At 38.2% G+C, this 23,708-nt stretch overlaps 2 protein-coding genes across 5 annotated transcripts in view; one reads left to right on the top strand and one right to left on the bottom strand.

The window, feature by feature from the left end:
• The window catches only part of zcrb1 (zinc finger CCHC-type and RNA binding motif 1), a 34,740-nt gene extending 19,810 nt beyond the window's left edge, over positions 1-14,930 (bottom strand). The window contains exons 1-5 of one of the 3 annotated variants that reach the window (XM_028810831.2): positions 14,912-14,930; positions 12,500-12,603; positions 11,042-11,070; positions 3,207-3,318; positions 3,022-3,129 (exon numbers count right to left, since the gene is read on the bottom strand). In XM_028810831.2, the coding sequence (XP_028666664.1) occupies positions 3,022-3,129; positions 3,207-3,318; positions 11,042-11,070; positions 12,500-12,583 (333 nt within the window). In that variant the 5' untranslated portion in view covers positions 12,584-12,603; positions 14,912-14,930. The other 2 variants (XM_028810839.2, XM_051919699.1) reach the window with 2 other exon arrangements.
• Positions 14,931-15,042: 112 nt separating this feature from the next.
• Positions 15,043-23,708, top strand: part of pphln1 (periphilin 1) — a 123,512-nt gene continuing 114,846 nt past the window's right edge. For both annotated transcript variants that reach the window (XM_051919691.1, XM_028810813.2), the window contains exon 1: positions 15,043-15,180. In XM_051919691.1, coding sequence (XP_051775651.1) covers position 15,180 — 1 coding nt within the window. In that variant the 5' untranslated portion in view covers positions 15,043-15,179. The remainder of the gene's footprint in view (positions 15,181-23,708) is intronic.

The raw sequence follows: 23,708 nt of genomic DNA, 5'->3' as shown, positions 1-23,708 counted from the left end.
AATGTGGCGCAGCAGGAAACTGTTCAAGTGGGGACCTTTTTTCACTGCTACACCGCTAAACAAAGATTTGTTGCACTAGGGCTCTTTTTCACTGCTACACCACCAAATAGTGGGCGGTAGCATAGGAATGCTGCGTGGTGAAAATGGACAGAGAGCCTGGAGATACTTTAGTTTTAAAAGGTCAGATGTGTAAATACTGTTTCTATACTACTGGATAATACTGCAAGCCAAGTTGTACTTGTTTTATTTGTTTTCAATACAGTGTAATGTACCTGGGTACTGTGTAATAGTGTGACGACATATTTTCAAACCCCGTCATAAGTTATATAGCACATTAAATGCTTTGTGTTAAGTGATTCTTAAACTGACTTCTTCTTGCACTAACAGGAGGCGCCGGCAGCGATCGCCACACAGAATACATTCACTTCATGATCTTCCTTCTCTCTGAACATTTTCGTGGCCCACGAAAAAGTGGCCTGCCTCCACCTAAACGACTGCATTACGTGGTGAAGAGAAAAAATATCAAATTTGGTATTCACATTTACAGAACATGCGGAAAGAGATCTCTTGTGCGTGAATACATCTCTGTGCCCGTTTCAGCATATTCATGTACACTCTTTGCAACGTCACGGGATCGATTGGAGGCAGGCTACTTTTTTGTGGGCCACCCTGTAGAATGCTAAAATAAATAATATAATTTTCATGGTGAAATGCATTAAAGCATGCATTAATCATATGGGGGCACGGCGGCGTGCCTGCCTTGCATTTGCATGTTTTTCTGGTGGGTTTACTCGGCGCTTCAGTTTCCTTTCAAAGTCATATAGGATGTGGGGTTTTGTTGTGCTATATTGACCCTGCTAGTGTATGTTTTGCTTGTATTTATCCTTCGATGTGCTGGCGACTCGTTCAGAGATGGGCGCAACTCTGAATGGATGGCATAATTAAACATGTATAACGAAGATATTTTTAAAGTTCTGAACACTCCGTGGGCGAAGTTTATAACTAGTTTTAATTTCACAAAGACGTTTATCGTGTGGTGATTGGTTATGTGGAGAAAGAAAAAGGACGGATAGGAACAGGGGTTTTAGTATGTCAGATAGAGACAGCACGCGTGCAACAAAGAAAGCCCGCTCAGAAGAACATGCATTGAATTCTGTGTTCGTGTCTCCGACCACCAGATCACAAACCCAACATTTACACAATATTTAAGTTAAACCTGTGCGATACCCATTCATACATCCAGTTTTTTGGAGCCTCGTCACACCTGCCATAAAGGTCTCTACACTGAACGTACACCTGGGGACCCCTTACTGCCAGGGAGCAGCACTACCGCCTCACTACCGTGCTTGTTTAATACCTGCTTTAATGCATTTCATCATGAAAGTGATATCAAGTATTTATCTTAGCATTCTATATTTTTAGAGAGCAGGAATACCATGAAATGAATGGATTCTGTGCGGTGATTGCTGCCTCCTCTTAGTGCATAGGAAGTCAGTTTAAGAAGCATAGTGATTAACAACTGGGTCGGGGAACACAACACAAAGCATTTAATGTGCTGCATTAACTTATGACGGGGTTTGAGAAAATCAAGTAAATTAAACATTGATTTTAGGATGAAGTTTAGTTTATGACATTCTACTTTAATTATGAAGTAAACTATGAAAATAAAGTGGAAATGTTGACTTTAATCTTGACATAAGCGTCAAAATTAAAGTGGAAATGTCGAGAATAAAGTCAGCATGTCGACTTTATTCTTGACATATACCGGTAGTTTGTTTTTTTTCTTCCCTCTTTACTGTATTTTTTTTTTCTTCACCGTGGCCCTAATGCACTTCCGTAGGGCTATACCACAAATAGCATTATACAGTAAATGCAAGTCGCAGTTATTTTATTTATGTATATAGCTTAGCTTGAAGCAAGGCCCATATTAATGCAGTTTGCCTAAATGATGGTACACTTGGTAAGGATGTCATCACAAAGTTGTACTTGTTTTATTTTATTTTAATTTGGTGAATACTGTGTAATGCACCTGGGCTTGAAGTCTTGAAGTAATAGTGCAGCTATCAGTAATAATACTACTGTATTATTTATTTTATTGTTATTATTTATTAGTTTAAATATTATGCAGTTTATTGATGGTAAAGTTGTTGAAAAAGTCACTTTAACGTGTTAGTGGACAGAGATAGTTAACATTAACAAAGTGTAGTTGGTTCACAAAAAATATTTACTATTTATTACTTTTCTAAGACATGTTCAGTGCAATACAAGTTTTGACAAGCACCTCTGGATATTTTACTAAGTCTAAATGCCTCTTTGGATGGTTGAAAATATGTTGTCAAAATCATAGTTTAAGTTTTTGCAAAATTTGTTCAATAAAAAGGTTCTATATTTTGACTGCAACTGTCATGCAATGTGATTCCTTCTCTTCATTAGTGTCACCCCCTTGAAAACTATCACTTTATGGGGCCATGCAAACCTGTATTAATACTTGTGTGCACAGTAAAATGTTTTTTTGTACAATGTACAATTCTCATAACAGTGGAATAGGTTATTCTTAGCCAGTCTACTGCAGTAATTGCAGTGGAAAATGTGGTTAACATTCACTCATGCATGGGGAAAAAAATACAGTCCAATACCGTGAAACCGGGATAATTTAGAAAAATACTGTGATATAGAATTTTGGTCATACCGCCCACCCCTAGTTGAGACCTTCACTGGCACTATTATCTTAGGCAGTTAACGGCTGATTTAGGTTACCGATACTCAGCTTTGAGAGGGTTCAGCAGAAATATTTCACTAGCTTGTAATTAAGTAGTCTTGAGGTGAAAAGTATGTTACAGAACATTTAAGACAAGAAAAACAAATGCAAACCCTTGTAAACTACTATATTCCTTTTACTTTTTATCCACAGAGCAATAAAATACATTTCAAAAACTTGAGCTGCAATTCATTTGCACAATTTGCAAGAATAAAAAATAATATTTAATTGTTAAATTTTATAATTTGTCCATTGAAACTTACACCACATTCAAAGCATCTGGATTTATCTGTGTAATAGCGTCTTCTTATAAATTCTGTAGCTCTTCCATTGTCAATTGCAATGCTGGCTTTCACTGTTCTACCAAAGAGCTAAACATAAAAAGTACATTTGGTTATAATTTATCGTTATGGTAATTTCTATTTATCTGCTTTTTTAAAAGTACTACCTGCTTGTTGTTTAGCCCCCTCGCACAATTCTGTGCGGACTCCTTATCCAGGAAAAGGACAAAAGCAACCCCTTTACTCTTTCGGGTAACCTTATCCTTCACAATTGTAACTCTGTAAATATAAAACCAGTGACATTAAGATTCAAACAGAAAGTGTCATGTCATTACCTTAATAAATGAAACTAAATGCATAATATAATCCTTAAACAACTAATCTGTCACATTCCTGAAAAAATTTGTTTAGTTTTCACTGCAAATGTCCTTCATAATGTAATTCTTTTTACTACAGAGAAGTACGAGAGGTGTCACCTTTTGTAGTATAGGGAAGAAAAGCAAGGAACATGAGCTGTGTTTTAAAAACATATTTATTGGATGTCTACTGATGACCATCTTTGAGTTTTTATTTATAAAAATCTTTATTAAACTATTTTCAAAATTAGTTTACTTATATATCTGGTTTTTCATGGAATTTATTTCTGCACTGAAACTTTCAAATTTCTGTAGCAAGTAAAAAAAATGCAAGCATAAAATAAAAGTTCTGGGAAAGAAAATTTAAATGTTTTGCTTTATAGATGATATTTCATTGGCTCCTTTTTATTTCTTTTGGGTGTGGGTTGAATTTTGTTTTTGTTAAGTTTGATTTAATTGTATGGTTTGTTATTTGCTTTTAATTAAAATTAATAATAAAAAAAAAAAAATCACTGACTGTGCTTTCAGTATTACTATATTGCAAATTACTTGTACAATGGTCGACTCTGTGCTCTGACCCCCAAAGGTCATGTGATAATAAAATTTCTATTTGGGGATTAATAAAGCATTTTAGGGGGCGTCACGGTGGCGCAGTGGGTAGTGCTGCTGCCGCGCAGTTGGGAGACCTGGGGACCTGGGTTCGCTTCCCGGGTCCTCCCTGCGTGGAGTTTGCATGTTCTCCCCGTGTCTGCGTGGATTTCCTCCGGGTGCTCCGGTTTCCTCCCACAGTCCAAAGACATGCAGGTTAGGTGGATTGGCATTTCTAAATTGGCCCTAGTGTGTGCTTGATGTGTGCGTGTGTTTGTGTGTGTCCTGCGGTGGGTTGGCACCCTGCTCGGGATTGGTTCCTGCCTTGTGCCCTGTGTTGGCTGGGACTGGCTCCAGCAGACCCTCATGACTCTGTGTTCGGATTCAGCGGGTTGGAAAATGGATGGATGGCTGGATAATAATAATAGAAAAAACACATGTTGACTGCTACACATTCTGTGTAATTCACTCGACACACAGTAACATTATTGATTAAGTCTTCCTTCGCCAGGACTCATGTCTGCTCTCTTATTTGGCGATTGTAGAACCTTTTGTTTACTGCCACTTAGCTGTTCATGACTGACTAACAAGATCGAACTAGTGTCTTATATATTTAATAATATTAAGCACATGAACCAAATCTTCCTAAATGGCAACTGACTACTCTAAAAGTAATCACCAAACAAACAGATTCCTCTATGTCCTGAACAGCTGAGTAAAACTAAACAGCTGTCTATATCTGTATACCCATCCGTCCAAAAAGAACCATAATTTTGAAGAAATCAATGCAAATCTTAGCTTCAGCAGCTGCTGGACATCAGTTATATGAACTCCTAATTTGGGAGCTAAAAAAATGGCTGTATGGGGAGAGCAAGGTACTTTATTTATCATGAAAACACAACCCAATTTTGCTAGGATGTCTTACAAAGATGTATGCAGCTTCAGTGTGGTTGACAGACAGAAAGATATGCATAGGGCAAAGGAGGAGACTGGTCAGATAAATGAAGCAGTTTTGTAATTTATTTTTTTAGCCAGAATATATAGTGTCTATATACAAACAGAGACAAATGAGGTAAATAGAATAACAACATTGTCAACGTGATTAATTTGGTAAACAATATCTCAGTATGATGATAAAAGACCAGGGGCCTCATATATAACGGCGTACGTAGAATTCACACTAAAACACGGTGCATAGACAAAAGTGGAAATGTGCTGTAGCGGAATAAAAAACCCAGCTAAGATTCACACTGTTTTTGACGGTGATTTATTTATTTTTTCGGTGGGGATCCCAGGAAAGTACCGAGCCTTGGCCAGACTCACAGACACTCCCTCACAGAGACAAAAAAAGCAACCAGTAATAAAACAGAAATTAAAGACTGCATTAAACAATAATAAGTGAAATATAATTACATAGACTAAACAAGTCACGATGGCGCAGTGGGTATCGCTGCTGCCTTGCAGTTAGGAGACCCAGGTTCGCTTCCCAGGTCCTCCCTGCATGGAGTTTGCATGTCCTCCCCGTGTCTGTGTGGGTTTCCTCTGGGTACTCCGGTTTCCTCCCACAGTCCAAAGACATGCAGATTAGGTGCATTGGCGATTCTAAATTGTCCCTAGTGTGTGTTTGTTTGTGTGTGCGCGCCCTGCGGTGGGCTGGCGCCCTGCCCGGGGTTTGTTTCTTGCCTTGCACCCTGTGTTGGCTGGGATTAGCACCAGCAGATTCTTGTGACCCTGTAGTTAGGATATAGCGGGTTGGATAATGGATGGATGGATGGATAGACTAAACAATCCCACCCCAGTTCCATTTAGTGTAAGATACAATAAACACCAATTTAATAATAAAAAACAACTAACAAAGACCACTCATGATGAAGTCCATAAAAAAACAGCAAATGATGTATGAAATGATGGAGATAAGATAGTCCACAGATCAGCACACTGTATGTGAATGTAAAGATCAGTCCTACCGGTATTTCCTCATCCATATTACTAAACGAGAATGGTAAACCGGATATGGACGCAGGGACCTGCCCGTGGACGCAAAAGACATAGTGCGCAAGTGCCACACAAAGCGCCCCCCCCCCCCCCCCCCCCCCCCAGCACCAGAGCAAAACGGGAGAGACTACGAACCGTCAGAGTAGGAAACAAAGTAAAACATCATAAAGAGGTTAAAGAACAGGGACAAACACATGGAGAGCAGGTTACAGAACAAAGCCCCCCTCCCCAGAGTAAAACGAGAGAGACTACGAACCATCTGACATGCCGCAAGCAGGATAAAGCGAGGTCAGAAATAAAACACAGAGTAGGAAACAAAGTAAAACTTTATAAAGGGATTAAAGAACGGGGACGAACACATGGAGAGCGGGTTACAAATGATGAAAACTGGAATGCAACAGCTTCAAAAAAACCTAGACATTAAACACATGCACACCGAGATACAGAATATAAAGGCAGAAACAACAACAGTTAAACGTCCACACCACACAGCGGAGGCGGACCCAGAAGGTGCAGTAAAGTACAAAAGGCAAAGGCGCCTACACAGCATGGTAAAAACCGACATAATACGGAAGGCGCAGGTGTCGCGCCATATTGTGAGTGGCACTAATGGGTGGTGAAGGAGCAGGAGGAGACATAGTAAAACAAGAGGAGTCAACGCCCCGCCACAGAGTGAAACGGGACACACTACGGAGTCCACAAAGGTTCATACATCAAACCCGAGATGGTACGGACACGCGTCTGAAACCGCAGAAGCAAAACTGTCTCGGCTCCAAAACCAAACAGCTCAACAACTAACACAGCTTCGACACCGAGCTCGCGTGGACAGATCTAATGAACGTGGACGCCTACAACGCGCGTCTCAAACTGCGTAGGCAAAGCAGGCACGGATTCAACACGACACAGCTCGAGTGACCGAGATACAAACACGCGCCTGCCTGGATATAATTAATGAACGCAGGCGCCTACAACGTGCGTCTAAAATGCCGCAGACCAGGCAGGCACTGCTCCAAAAAGAAAGAGCTCTACTAAATGAGATACGAAGTGAAACGGAAAACACTACAGAGTCCGCAGTGCTCCACAATGCACCGCATAATAGTTTGGAAAGAGCTTCGTAGTAACAGTGGGGAGACCCAGAGTGACACGGGCGAACGCTCCGTATTAAACATACGTCATCCTCACACGTCCAAACTATACAGCATAGGTGAATCACATTACAGTGATGCATTATTAAACAGTACGATAAACATCACAGTATCGCAAAAAAATGAAAATTATTACTCGAAAAAGGCAGAATAAAGCGAGATCAGAAATGAAAGACAGAGTAGAAAGCAAAGTAAAACGTCATAAACAGGTTAAACGAGGGGGCCAAACACATGGACAGCAGCTTACAGATAATGAAGACCGGAATTCAAAAGCTTCAAAAACAAAAGCTCGACTGACCGAGATACAAACTGAAACGGGAAACACTACGGGGTCCGCAGTAGTCCACAATGCACCGCATAATAGTACGGACGGAGCTCCGTATTAACAGTGGGGGGCCCCAGAGTGACACGGGCGAACGCTCCGTATTAAACGTGCGTCATCCTCACATGTGGCTGCCCAGCGGGCACGGGTTCAAAACGCCGGGGGTAGGCGAGCGAAGCGAGCAGGGGGTGGAGCCCCCTTCTGAGACTATAATGTGTGAATGGAATCAAGAGCATTCCTTTCTTCGCAAGTCAACAACAAATCCTCATACAGTCCTCATGGAGCAGGAAGACACCAGACACTCCATACACCCAAAACAGGAGACGATCCAGGACAAACAAAAGCCACAGGTAGTAAAACGGGAAGGCAAACAGGTAGGCAACTCAAGACACAAAACTTTTTTCCCTCTGTATAACAGGCCTCCTTTTAAATCTCGCACCGGCCTCCTTGTCCCATGCAGCCCCTGCACCCTCAGGCGACCAATAACAGTCACTGCTGGCAGTTGAAATTTTCACTCCCCAGTAGTGCCGCTACAGTGCATACACACAAAAAAATTCAGATGCATAAATCTGTGTGCTTGCCAAGTTCCATGCACTTCCACTTTACAAATCCAAACGAATGTGAAATTTAACACATGGGCATATACCTACAGCCCCACCCTGACTCCTCCCAGAATTTTGCATATTTTGATATGGAAATAAATATAAATATCACCTTCCGTTCAGCATTTAGTTAAAAAAACAATGGAAAAGACACATGAAAATGAGAAGAATTTCAGTGAAAGCAAAGTGGAAGCAAGGAAAAATGTACTATTTGTTGGCTTATGTAGTGGTATAAGAAACAAAAGTGTGGCTGAGACACTCAAAAGTTCAAGTTCAGAAAGTTGCACAGTGTCTGAAACAATAAAGTTGTGGTCAGATATCACAGTCGAAGTGAAAAGGTGAGTCGCAGCCCCACCATCTGTTTATTCTGTTTCAGACAATATTATAAAAACTGACCCCCGCAAAATAGTCAGGTGGAGATGATGCTGCTGTGCTGAGCCCATCTTAGGGCGCTAGCTGCACACACACCTCTGACTTTGAAACCGCTAGGAGGCCATCTGGCTGTGTGCTGACAGACTGTGTCAGGAGTCACAAAATGCAATAGTGGATGCTGTAAGAAATGTAGCTAATGAACATAAGGGCTGTACTCTGTGATATTGACCAGAAAAGAAATTAATTGGTTAAAAAATAAATGCTGCATCGGATTACCTGTTTTTACATTCTGCTAATTACATTAAAACAAAGCTGTTAATGATATCTGATCTGGCTGATCATTTGGTGGGTCAGTGACAGGTTTATCATAGCTCATCTCTTCAGGTACATGCTTGCACACTGCGACACACTTTCTGTGCACTATACAGCAGCACAGTAATAGAGTGGAAAAGCTTTCTATTTACATAAGTAAATGAATTCTCTGAAGGTGCCTTTATAGTGTAGCGATGGACCAATTCTCTGCTCTTTACTTTGAAGTGACTCACTATCCTTAAAAGAATTGTGACTGTGTGGAGCTGCAATTTTTATAGGTTTTCCAGCTATATATGATGTAATATCAGCTCATTCTTTTTGTGATTCATCCCTGGCTGGTGTAACTTGTTTGGCGTCATTACAATTGCAATGTGCGTGCTGTTGACTGTTCCGATTACATTTGGAAAACTGGACGTTGCTGCGAATTGCACTTTTATGTTTGCCAATTTAACCTGAGTGTAAGGAAATCTTATATATCTCGATGGCAAATGGATAATACCATCCTATACAGCTGGCATGGTACGACTCAGTGATGATTATGAAATACTAATGGGTCAGTAAGTTCAAGTTGCAAAAGCTTCTGCGGCTAAAAACCAGAGAGTGGACAGAACTTGCAAAGAAGCAGGTATAGCACAATTTCTCAAAGTCTGCCTTTGTAAGGCCGGCGCCAGTTCAGCACACAGCTCCAAGAGGGCAGCTGTTGGAAATCGTAATCAACTTAGAAACCAGTCATCATCTGTAAATATGTGCTCTCTTCTAATTCTTTCATTTGCAATGTCTTCTAACAACACTAAAGCAGCTATGGTAGTTGGAATAGTGTGGCCATTCCGTGCACCATTATATTGTTACAGAATGATTACAATCAAGTGAATTCGAATTGTAAACGGTATGTAGTTAATTCTGGGGTATTTGATAACACCCACGTCATAGATGTGAATCTAAAAAAAGAAAAGGAGTCTACAGAAACAGTAGCACTGCTTTGACGCTGGGTGCCGCCAGTTTGCAAATCAGAGCAGAAAAGTGCTTATGCAAGGGGGAACCCCGCCGTGAAAATATGCATGGCTTTATGCCAAGTTTAGTTTTTAATCTCGAAGTTAGCGTGGATACGGGTGTACGCAACATTTTTGTGCATACGCATTGCTTATAAATGAGGCCCCAGCTGCATGATATATTGGGTGACAATTTATTACAATGATTTAACAACCAAGAGCCTTTCTGTTGCATTTAATAAAGCCACCCAGTCCTTGGAGCATTTCTAAGGAAATGGTCACTTGGATACAGCTTGAGATCAAGAAACTCAGCAACAGGAAGATTTGGTCAAAGGGACTTCTTCTGATGATGTGCCGTCTTAGGTGCGGTTTGTTTCAAGGAGTGAAACCAGCAATAGTAGTCGAGCTAGGCACCATTTTCTGCAATGTTTACAGCACTTTGTTGTTCCTTCTTTTACCATGAGGGTGTATGTGTGTCCATGTGAAGTGTGCAATTCAAACTGCAAATCAACATCAATCCATTTTCTGGACTTTTATAGTTTCATGGATAGATGGAGCTTGCATCACAGTTAAATGAGCAGAAAATGAACTGATCTCCAAAAGCCATAAAGTTAAAGATGACACAATGACACAGTTCATCTTCTGCTCACTTACATATCTATTTACAGTAACAAACATTTTAAGCAAGGGTGCCCAAATGTTTGCATGCAGCTATATATCCTCACAGCATCAGGAACAATATGACACAAATCAATCTTAGGGCACACTCACATAAACACTTATATACTTACACCAGGGATGCCAATAACAAATCTAGATGTAACCTGGGCTATCTAAGAAAACTGATATAGACAAGTACAAGATATGCCAACAGCATCGAAAAAACCTTGCCTGCAGGTCTTGCACTGTATTTCACTTGCAGCTTTTTTCAGATCAAACTAATAAGCTAAAAAACTAATGAATGCAAATTTACGCTTGATAATGAAATTATTTCAAGTGATGTAATGATGCCTAGGTAATCTTTTCCAGTACCCACACAAGACTACGCAGTACATAATTTAGTGGCACAGTCAGCATGACAAAAAGAGAAACAATCAGCTATTACTACAGTGATTTAGACAAATATAAAGTACTGACAAACACAGGAACTGCACATGATGTAGCCCCCATAAAAACAACAAATACCATTTTTGTCTTTCAGTTTTCTTACAAATTGACCACAATGACCACCAGAAAATATAAAAATGTAATATGGAATAATACAAAATCCAATACACTGTGAAAAAGAGAAGTCTCTGTACAGTTTCATTTTTGGACTTACTTGACAACTTTTCCATATTTAGTAAAAATCTGTAAAAGAAAATAGCTCTATGAGTCAACATGAAAATCATAAGACCAATTTACTAAAGCTACAGGTAGACATGGTGTTGTAAAAACTTAGTTTTGTATTTTGTACACTACATTTGATTATCAGTTGCTATGTGACTGTATACATTTCATTTATTTGTTCTTTTTTCACCATACTCTGGATGCAAGATAAACACTAGCCTTCACCTAAAGCAACATGAAACAATGGAGGCTGTTACCCTATTAATAATAATAATAATTAATTAATAACCTATTAATTAATGAATAGGCTGTTAACCTGTTAATTCTGTTATTACCTACTCCTGTTGGATCTCTGGGTGATGATCCCACATAATGCTTCACTTAAAATTTGACAATAAAATTAGAAGAACCTTTCATTTAAATATAAGAATATATAACATTATAAATACATATACATACGTGACATAAATAAAAGTTAAGCAGGAACAAAACTAGGAAAAAGTGCTTATTTTTATTACATATAAACAAAAATTTGTATTTTGCAATTTTAACTTTTTCTATCAGTGTGCATATCAGTATGTTTCACAAGCTATTTTACATGCTCAGAACAGCATTTCTTTACAAAAAAATGTTATAAATAAAATGTGGATGTGTTAGTAGTCTACCTTGTTGTATTCGAACATCCACAATCAGATTTACAAGGTTCGTTCACACATTTATTAAATACACTTAATGTAGTTGTATGGTCACAGATCTGTAGCTTAATCTTGTAGCTTTGAGCACAAGGTAACAACCAGCTGTGGATTGGGCTCCGGTATATCATAGGGCATTTCATGTAAATAGTTAACTTAAATTTGTCACTTGACTTAGAAAGCAAGTGGTACTAAGAAAAAAAAAAAAAGACTATAGAGTACAAATGCAACACAGACAGTAAATGAATCAAGATTACAACTCAGTCTTTTAGAGCTATGAAGCAGCAACACTGTCTTCAAACATTGTACAATGTATGACTATTTGAATTGCTATGCAGTCCAATACACAGTATATTTTGATGCTACAGGATATCTCCTAATGCTACCAGCAATCAGAAAACTAGAGGAGTAGTATTTTTTACTCATTCATGCCTAAGTTTCAACAGATTTAGAACTGCATATAACATTGGAAATATTTACTGTAGCACAAATAGATTGTTTAGAGTACCAGACTTTAATTTCACAGCCACAGAAACAAGTTCAGTAATAAAGAAGTTACATATGACTCAAAAGACATGGTGTGAGTTTGAATATACTCTGTGCTGAACTGGTGTTCTATCCAAGGTTGTTTCAGCCTTGCTTCTATTGGCATTGGAATATGTTCTGGTTCCCTTGCAATTCAGAAGAATACCAAGTAGGTCAGATGGACTGATATAAAAAAAAAATAAACGTTTGGGGGAAAAAATAGTTATTTTTACCTTATGCAGGTCATTATTTGTGAGAGAAAATGGTATATTAGAGACATAAACTGTAGTTTTACTTGGTGCCAGACCCCCACTCATTTTTGTATGGCCTACTGGATCTATAATGGGAAAGAAAGAAAAAAATACAACATATAGTTTTATAAAATGATTAGATTAACCTATGAAAATATATAGGCAACAAAAACGCAATTACACATAAATATGTAATTATCAATGCTCCTAGGTAAGTATATATACCATGGAAATCAAAAGTCTAAAGAATTTTTTTTTTAATTTCAACTATTGTTAATGTAATGCAACTCAAATCATGTCAGACTATTTTTTTTATTATTAATCTTAATGAGCTTGTTAACAACAATAATTATAAAGTGTCATTCTCATAACTATCAGTGTCTCTGCATACACGTAACTTCCAATAGCTTCTATAAGAATGAATCTGTGTTCTGATTTAACCAATTACATTTCACATTCAAAAAAGGTGAGCAGCCTTCACCGGAAATCAACTAAAGTAATTCTATTAGACCAAAACAATGTCAGCTGTTCCTGCTGAATGTCTTTGAAGATTTCTCGTTTGCATAATGTAGAGACAAACATGGTCCAAGGAGATAAGTAAAGAGTACAGATCAGATCAGGGCAGCGATATAAACGAATTCTGAAGGTACTACATACAGAACAGAACACTCTCATTAAGAAGTGGTAGAAATGTGGCACCACTAGAATGTTGATGACTTAGGAAGAAGAATATCATCAGACTGCCTAATAAGAGGCCAATGGCAACGCTTAAAGGAGCTATAAGAATTATTGCAGTAACTGGCTATGCCATGCATGCTACAATCTTTTCACATACAGAAACAATTTCTGACAAAAAAAGAACATTGAAAATCATAAGGGGAAAAGACTTCTTGTTTAATATGAGAGTAAGAGAAATTTTTGACATTAGTTCTTGAAGATATATGTGATGCAAAGATATGCACAGAATTGCCGACTGTACATAGCCTTCAATACATATAGTTGACTTTGTGCATTCTCTAATTGTGCCTTAACAACACAAACAGTATATAAAAAGCAAAGAATTGAATGAATTTTAAAAATGAGTCATGAAAACTCTTACGCAAAGCAAAAGCCTGTTATACTTTAATATTGCGGTGACAAAATAATACAATGATCCTTTGCATGCCCATATCATCTAATAAATCATGGCACATTTTTGCATCTTACATGTACAGAGAAAATACCCATTCTTATTTCTACACAGTTATTAGAATGACTAAACATAATACTGCATGAAAATCCAGGCATATACTTTATATACAACATTATTACATATACAAATCACTGCAAATGTGTGCAAAGAAGCCGCTGGGAAGTCAGTGCTGCTATTGCAGAGCTCTAGGATACATGATTTAGTTTTTTAGGTCATTGTTGAATGGAGTTTGCTAGTTTGTCCCTAGTCTGCATTAACTTTCCTCTGCGTACTTGTGTTTTCTATCGCATTTCAAGAGTGTTCTAGCTGGATTGACTAGCGAATGGAACGGTTCATGAGCGGACACTAAAACTGATTAATTGGGACCAATAAAACAACAACCGAGGAAATACAGCACATATACTAAATATACATACAAATGTGCGTGTATGTTGTGTGCGCGATTACAAACCTTACATAATTAAATTGGGGAAAAAAACCTATAATGTATAGATTACATATCCAAAATCTATTACGTTTCTAAAAACAATATTACTGAGGTTTACAAAAAAATACCTATAATGTACAGATTACATATCCAAAATCTATTACATGTTTCTGAAAATATTATTACTATTTGAGGTTTACAAAAAAAAAAATATATATAATATATTCCAGACTTAAAGTAACCTATATGTAAACCACGCTACATATGTTGACATAAAACGCAGGATCAGAATAAGAACGATGCCTGGTTAAAATACTGCCACTCATTGAAGAATTCAAGAATTTACTTCTTTAAAACAGATAATGAAAGCAATAATATATAAAAAAAAAAGTTTTAACAGTCCCCTTACTTACATCACAAATGAAAATCCCAAACCATTTACGCGTCCACTTGTGAAGAAACTTTTTTAAATATAGTGCCGGAAAAATAAGTGTATAATATTAATAGAACATTAAACCTAATCAAATCATCCTTTTTAATATGAAAAGAGAACTTGTTTAGGTATAGGAAGTAAAACCGAGTACGTATACACGTACACCTTTAAATATAAGGACAGCATCCGAAAAATACTGTTCCACTTGGTCTTTGATTTACTATTTATTGAAGGGAAATACGCACCGTAAGAACTTGCTTATTTCTTTAAAAAAAAAATCTCTATTCTCTCAATTAAAACAATGCAAACCGTCGGAATAAAAACCAATAGAAATCTTCCCACCTAGAAGGGCTGAGGCTCCACAAAGTCGCCTATTAATGACGCAGGACATATACAAACCCCTTCTCCAATAGGAAGTCTCTTTTTCAACGCGCCAAGCCAATGAGCATCGTTGTTGAGTGGCTTGTGCTGTTTGTCTGATCAGATGAGTCAGAAACGGGCGACGCTCACTGGTTCATCGAATACGCGTGTAGGATAGTTGGGGAAATAAACTGCGAAGAAGGAGACGAAGAAGAAGAGGACGACCACCGCCATCACTAACAGGGAGTCGAGTAAGATTTCGTTGTAAAAATACGCTGTTAATATAGGTCTATAATAGAGCTGGACATGTTTTCCATTTAATGTGCCATCTAACAGCGAAGGTACAGACTATTTTGCATTATTACAGTTCAATTATTCAGGTGGGTTTGATTCGGTAGTTGCAGAGAAAGTATTGTTGGAGGGGTAGTGGGTGACTAAATACGTTTATGAAGATAACGCGCAGCTGTTTTTTGACATTCCTTTTATTATTATTAAGCAGCGTGCACAAGATGGAGAATATTCTGAGGGTCGCACTGCACTTTATAGAGTACTTACTGTTTATAGTTTGATTGAAAACTCTTGAGTAACCCGGGAGTTTTTAATTATGTTTTCCAGCATCAGTGCAATAGTGAATATAATGAATGGAGTTGTTCACTCGAAATTCCTTGACATTTTTGTGGTAATAATGCACTCAGAATGGATTCTTCGTGTTGTGCAAGGTTGGTCTTACTGTTTTTAAAAGAATTGGAAAATGTATCATGTTTTTTCGCGATTCGAAACATTTGTTCGTTTGTACACGAGAGAATATGATTATGAGACAAATTAATCATGTTTCCTTTATTCACAGTTGTATGCCATACCGAATTATAGTTTTACCGTTTGAGGTCATGTCCGCCCTTAAGTTTTCCAAATTCACAATATCCTGAGCAAGGTCAATGGGAAGATGGAGCCTATTCTGGCAAGCATGTGGTTCAAGACCGGTACAATCCCAGGAATTGACACCAGTCTATCACATCGTATAGAGTTCATGTACAGTATAATATTTAAAGTTTATTCTAAAGCCCATATCCTCAGACAATTGCTTTAATGTTTTTAATTTAGTCAGACTCCACATTGCAACTTGCTGTGGCGTGGGAAGAAGTTGGAATGAAAATGTATGTATTTACTTTTATGTTTATTCCAGATGTGAAATATAAGGTAAAAAGCAAACTTAAAAACAAAAACATTGAAACACGCCAAACTTCAGTGGTACAACTGCAACCGAAGACTGGTGAAGATCTCTGAATTGCAACACAAAACCCCCAATATATTTTGCAAAGTGTAAGGTTTCTCTATGTCTAGTGGTAGTCAGAAATTGTTTCAAGAATTGGCATGAAAGCAAATTTTGAAAGTAAATCTATGGATGAGTACATAATTATACAGACATAGTTTACTTGCCGCTTTAGAAAGGTATATACAGTGCAGCGTGTTTGTGTGTGTGTGTGTATATATACAGTCATATGAAAAAGTTTAGGAACCCCTCTTAATTCTTTCGATTTTTGTTTATCATTGGCTGGGCTTTCAAAGTAGTAACTTCCTTTTAATATATGACATGCCTTATGGAAACAATATTTCAGCAGTGACATTAAGTTTATTGGATTAACAGAAAATATGCATCAATTCAAAATTAGACAGGTGCACAAATTTGGGCACCCCAACAGAGATATTACATCAATACTTGGTTGAGCTTCCTTTTGCAAATATAACAGCCTCTAGACGCCTCCTATAGCCTTTGATGAGTATCTGGATTCTGAATGGAGGTATTTTTGACTATTCTTCCATACAAAATCTCTCGAGTTCAGTTAAATTTGATGGCTGCCGAGCACAGACAGCCTGCCTCAAATCATCCCAAGGGCCCCAGTCCTTGAACTAGCCACATAGCCCCAAAGCATGATGGAACCTCCACCAAAATTGACAGTAGGTGCAGGTGTTTTTCTTGGAATGCGCTGTTCTTTTTCCGCCATGCAAAACGCTTTTTGTTATGACCAAATAACTCCATTTCTGTCTCGTCAGTCCAAAGCACTTGTCAGTAACTATTCTCACAATCCTGCGCACAATGCCGCTCCCGTATTTTTCTTGGCCTGCCAGACCTTGGTTTAACAGCAACTGTGCCTGTGGCCTTCCATTTCCTGATTCCATTCCTTACAGTTGAAACTGACAGTTAAAACCTCCGAGATAGCTTTTTGTAGCCTTCCCTATAACCATAATACTGAACAATCTTTATTTTCAGGTCTTTTGAGAGTTGCTTTGAGGATCCCATGCTGTCACTCTTCAGAGGAGAGTCAAAGGGAAGCACAAACTTGCAATTGGCCACCTTTAATGCCTTTTCTCATGATTGGGCACACCTGTCTATGAAGTTCAAGGCTTAACAAGCTAATCCAACCAGTTTGGTGTTGCAAGTAATCAGTATTGAGCAGTTACATGCAGTCAAATCAGCAAAATTACACAGGTACCCAAATTTTTGTTCGGAAAACACCCCAGTACTCGGATGTTCCTTGGAAATGAAAGACATACCACTGTTATCTTTTTTGTTGAAAGTAGAGTAAATTATTATGCAGGCCGAGAGGGGTTCCCAAACTTTTTCATATGACTGTATATATATGTGTATGTACGTATGTATGTATGTATGTATATATGTGTGTGTGTGTGTGTGTGTGTATGTATATATATATATATATATATATATATTATAATGTGTCTAACCCTAACCCTTTGTTTACCTTTTTATGTTGCACTTTGAGATTTACTGCTAATGTAAAGTGCCCCTATAAATAAAATGCATTATTATTATTATTGTATGTGTATGTATATATATAATATATAATTTTCGTTGCATTCGTAGTCTGAATCACAATCTGATTGTATGGCGAAACACGTGTCGCATACTCTTTGCATTATTTGACAGTAAAACTATTTCAACCATTATATATATATATATATATATATATATATATATATATATATATATATATATATATATATATATATAAATAAAATATATTTGCAGCTGGAGATCCACAAAGGGAGAAAAATGAATCACATATCATAAAGTAGTTTTTATTAATGAGCTTTCAACCCCTGCCGTGCTGGATTTATGTCAAAGTGTCTGCTGATGGCGTTCTCGTTTGATAGCCAAGATTCGGACAGCTCTCTGGCACTTTTAGCACTGGCCTTAAATTTTACTTGTACATTGTCCCAGTTAAATGTATGTCCTGTTGATTTAGTATGTGTATAGATCAATGATACTGAGTCCTTTCTTCTGACGGCGTTGCGATGTTCCTGTATACGTGTTGCGACTCTTTTTGAAGTTTGTCCTATGTATACCGCTGAGCAAGAACTGCATGGAGTGCTATAAACTGCATTTCGTGTTTCTGCTGTCGATTTCTTGTTTTTAGCATTGAAGAGGACCGTGCGCAAATTGTTTGATGGTTTGTGTGCTATTCTGACACCTGACTTGGCCAGGATGTGCGCTGTACCTTCAGACACCTTGTGGTGATAAGGGAGTGAGTGCCAGGTGGGGTGAGGGTTCTAATTCAAGTCGATTGTTTGCTGAGTTTTTTGGCGTCTTCTGTGTAAGCTCCGATTAATGAATCATAATGGAAATCAACATACTAACAAACCCCAATCCGGAGTACAGAACCTATCCAAAAGACAGCTGTCCACCACAGACCACAATATTCTCTCCATAGGATTAAATTCAATTACAAAGACGCATCTGACAATGAACTTCCTAGGTTCCTTGGAACACATCTTATTAACCAAAAAAAAAAATACCGACAGGAAATGCACAAGAAATAAGGTGCAACGTCGCCAGCCAGCTACACACAGGACAACCGACCATACATATTTCGACAAGTGAACAGAAAGCTCTACGATCGCTACGGAATGACAACAGCATCATTATCACACCAGCCGACAAAGAAGGCGCAACTGTCGTCTTAGACAAAGAACAATACACCACAGCTATGGAAGAAATGCTTTCTGACACTAACACTTATCAACAGCTGAGTAATGACCCAACAAAAACTACACTTAATGGAATAAACAATACTCTGACCAAACTCCGAAATAACAACCACCTGGATGCACAGAATTATTACAAAATGAAATCCAACGATGCTAACTGCCCTGAATTTTATGGACTCCCAAAAATACATAAAACACCACTGAAATTCAGACCAATGGTCAGCCTAATAGGCGGACCATCTTACAACTTGTCAAAAAGACTTTTCCAGTTACTCAAACATTTAACTTATGACTTATTCGGTGGACATCGCTGAGTTGGCATTACAGCACTTGAAAGATGTATCCATCACCGAGGACGAGATCATGGTCTTGTGTGACGTTGTGTCGCTATACACCATGATTCCAATTCATCTGGCCACAGAAACACTATTAAAGAGACTGGAAAGCGACCCCACCATAGAGACAAGAACCAAACCTGTCCATTACAGGCATAATGCACCTAATATCACTTTGCCAAAAACTTGCTTTCATTTCAATGGCAAATACTACACTCAGAAAGAAGGCATGCCAATGGGATCGCAGTTATCAGGACTTCTAGCGGAATTGGTAATGCAGCGATTTGAAAACATGGCTCTATCCCAGTTCACACCCAAAATTTGGATACGCTACGTAGATGACACATTCATCATACTAAAACATGACCAGCTGAATGAATTCTACAACCACATCAACACAATATTCCCTGCAGTCCAATTCAAAATGGAAAAAGAAATTAACCGACACATCAGCTTCCTGGACATCTACATCAAAAGAAATAATGACGCCACCCTGACCACAAGTGTTTACTGTAAAGAATGCTACACAGACAAGATATTACACTTCACCAGCAACCACTTGGTATCTCATAAACGGAGCTGTGTTAAAACTCTATTCAGAAGAGTCCACACCCATTGTAATATGAAGGAAACAAAAATGAATGAGAGACGCTATCTATTCCATCTTTTCACTTCAAATGGATACTCAAACATTCATTAATCAGAGCTTACACAGAAGATGCCAAAAAACTCAGCAAACAATCGACTTGAATCGGAACCCCCACCCCACCTGGCACTCACTCCCTTATCACCACAAGGTGTCTGAAGGTACAGCGCGCATCCTGGCCAAGTCAGGCGTCAGAATAGCACACAAACCCACGAACAATTTGCGCACGGTCCTCTTTAATGCTAAAAACAAGAAATCGACAGCAGAAACACGAAACGCAGTTTATAGCATTCCATGCAGTTCTTGCTCAGCGGTATACATAGGACAAACTTCAAAAAGAATCGCAACATGTATACAGGAACATCGCAACGCCGTCGGAAGAAAGGACTCGCTATCATTGATCTATACGCATACTAAATCAACAGCACATACATTTAACTGGGACAATCAACAACAACAACAACAACATTTATTTATATAGCACATTTTCATACAAAAAGTAGCTCAAAGTGCTTTACATAATGAAGAAAAGAAGAATAAAAGACAAATAAGAAATTAAAATAAGACAACCTTAGTTAACATAAAAAGGAGTAAGGTCCGATGGCCAGGGTGGACAGAAAAAACAAAAAAAAACTCCAGAAGGCTGAGAAAAAAAATAAAATCTGTAGGGGGTCCAGGCCACGAGACCGCCCAGTCCCCTTTGGGCATTCTACCTAACATAAATGAAATAGTCCTCTTTGTAGTTAGGGTTCTCACGGAGTCACTTGATGCTGATGGTTATACAGACTTCTGGCTTTTAATCCATCCATCATTGTTGAACATCATGGTGCTTGTGGGTAGATGGTGGTGGCACAAGCCACCACCAATAGGACACCGGAAAAGGAAACAGAAGAGAGAGTAGGGGTTAGTACAAATTTTGAATGAATAGTTATTATAATGAATTGGATATACAGAGTGTCAGGATTAAATTACAGTGAAGTTATGAGAAGGCCATGTTAAAGTAATGTGTTTTCAGTAGTTTTTTAAAGTGCTCCACTGTATTAGCCTGGCGAATTCCTACTGGCAGGCTATTCCAGATTTTAGGTGCATAACAGCAGAAAGCCGCCTCACCACTTCTTTTAAGTTTTTGCTCTTGGAATTCTAAGGAGACACTCAGTTGAGGATCTGAGGTTGCGATTTGGAATATAAGGTGTCAGACATTCCGATATATAAGACGGGGCGAGATTATTTAAAGCTTTATAAACCATAAGCAGAATTTTAAAGTCAATTCTGAATGACACAGGTAACCAGTGTAGTGACATCAAAACTGGAGAAATGTGTTCGGATTTTCTTTTCCTGGTAAGGATTCTAGCAGCTGCATTCTGCACTAACTGCAAACGATTGATGTCTTTTTGGGTAGTCCTGAGAGGAGTGCATTACAGTAATCTAGCCGACTAAAGACAAACGCATGAACTAATTTCTCTGCATCTTTCGATGATATAAGAGGTCTAACTTTTGCTATGTTTCTTAGGTGAAAAAATGCTGTCCTAGTGATTTTATTAATATGCGATTTAAAATTCAGATTACAATCAACGGTTACCCCTAAGCTTTTTACCTCCGATTTGACTTTTAATCCTAATGCATCCAGTTTATTTCTAATAGCCTCATTGTATCCATTATTGCCAATCACTAAGATTTCGGTTTTTTCTTTATTTAATTTGAGAAAGTTACTATTCATCCATTCTGAGATACAGGTTAGACATTGTGTTAGCGAATCAAGAGATTTGGGGTCATCAGGTGCTATTGATAAATACAGCTGTGTGTCATCAGCATAGCTGTGGTAGCTCACGTTATGTCCCGAGATAATCTGACCTAATGGAAGCATGTAGATTGAGAAGAGCAGCGGACCCAGGATAGAGCCTTGTGGAACACCATATAGAATATCATGTGTCTTTGAGTTATAATTACCACAACTAACAAAGAATTTTCTCCCTGCCAGGTAGGATTCAAACCAGTTTAAGACACTGCCAGAGAGGCCCACCCATTGACTAAGGCGATTCTTAAGAATATTATGATCAATAGTGTCAAATGCGGCACTCAAATCTAAGAGGATGAGAACAGATAAATGGCCTCTGTCTGCATTTACCCGCAAGTCATTTACTACTTTAACGAGTGCAGTTTCTGTGCTGTGATTTGTTCTAAAACCTGACTGAAATTTATCAAGAATAGCATGTTTATTGAGGTGCTCATTTAACTGCATAATGACTGCCTTCTCTAGAATTTTACTTAAGAAAGGCAGGTTAGAGATGGGTCTATAATTTTCAAGAGCAGAGGGGTCGAGATTATTTTCTTAAGTAGGGGTTTAATTACCGCAGTCTTAAGACAGTCTGGGAAGACCCCCCGTATCTAATGACAAATTTACTATGTCAAGAACATTATCAATAAGCACACCCGATACTTCTTTGAAAAAATTTATTGGTATTGGGTCAAGGGCACAGGTGGATGGTTTCATTTGAGAAATTATTTTATGTAAATCAGGTAAATCTATCCTAGTGAAAGACTCTAATTTATTTATTATGGAGTACTGGGGTTTCGGGGGATCCTTAGTGTTGGGGAGATATACTATGTTATTTCTAATATCATTAATTTTTTGATTGAAAAATACAGCGATAGCCTCACAGGTTTTACTGGAAGTACTTAGGAGGCATTCCTTTGAGTTACCTGGGTTTAACAGATGATCAATTGTCGAAAATAAGACTCTGGGATTACTAGCATTGTTATTTATAATCTTAGAGAAATAGCAGCGCCTCTCAAGACGGACGGACAAGACGGACAATGTACAAGTAAAATTTAAGGCCAGTACTAAAAGTGCCAGAGAGCTGTCCGAATCTTAGCTATCAAATGAGAATGCCATCAACAGACACTTTGACATAAATCCAGCATTTGCAAACTTAAGAAGAACATGTTCATAATAAACGAACTGTACACCCAATACCCCCCCCCCCCCCCGATCACACTGACTTAGCCACCTAACCCCCCAAACACATAATTTTTTGCTATATATTACCTTTGATTCTTGTAAGTCTAAGAATTATCCTCTGAAGAACACCCCTGGCAGGGGTTGAAAGCTCGGGAATAAAAACTACTTCTCCAGCTGCAAATTATATATAATATATACTAGCAAAATACCCGCTGTTCGCAACGGCGAAGTACTGCTTTAAAATTTTTATTAAGAAGAAAAGTAAACCTTTTTAAACTGAGGGAAAATATACCAATAATTATTTGTTAAGGATCTCTTTGTATACCACGTTGTCAGTTCAGCCCTCCGGTTGTAATATGACCAAGCTGTGCATTGAGCTTACTCTTGAGCATGCAACGTATAGTTGACCATGTGAAAAGCAATCTTGCCTCAAATCAATGCCAACCTTTTGTAAGGTCTGTCCCTGAGACTTATTAATTGTCATTGCGAAGCAGAGCCTTACTGGAAATTGGAGGCGTTTGAATTGAAATGGATTTCATCAATAACTTCGCATCCAGCTTTTGAGAGTTTAAACATTCATAAACATCAAAGTGTCCACTACTCAAATCGTCACCTGTGAATCTAAGATGTTTAAGAGGCATTGGCGGTTGTCCAAAGGTGTAAAATATTTGGCCATTTCGGTACACTTGAAAGCGACAACCGAACAATTCAGTGGCAGCATCAACTCACATGCAGAACCATAGGTGAAGGGCTTAAGCATTTCACTCTTATAGTGCTCCTGTGTAGTATAATTATCTTCTATACCATTATCAGTCCACACCTTGAACCTGTCCC

Source organism: Erpetoichthys calabaricus, chromosome 1 (genome assembly GCF_900747795.2).
Source record: "Erpetoichthys calabaricus chromosome 1, fErpCal1.3, whole genome shotgun sequence".
Classification (NCBI taxonomy): Eukaryota; Metazoa; Chordata; class Cladistia; order Polypteriformes; family Polypteridae; genus Erpetoichthys; species Erpetoichthys calabaricus.
Note: the sequence above shows the minus strand (reverse complement) of the source record. Positions and strands in the feature narration are given on the sequence as shown.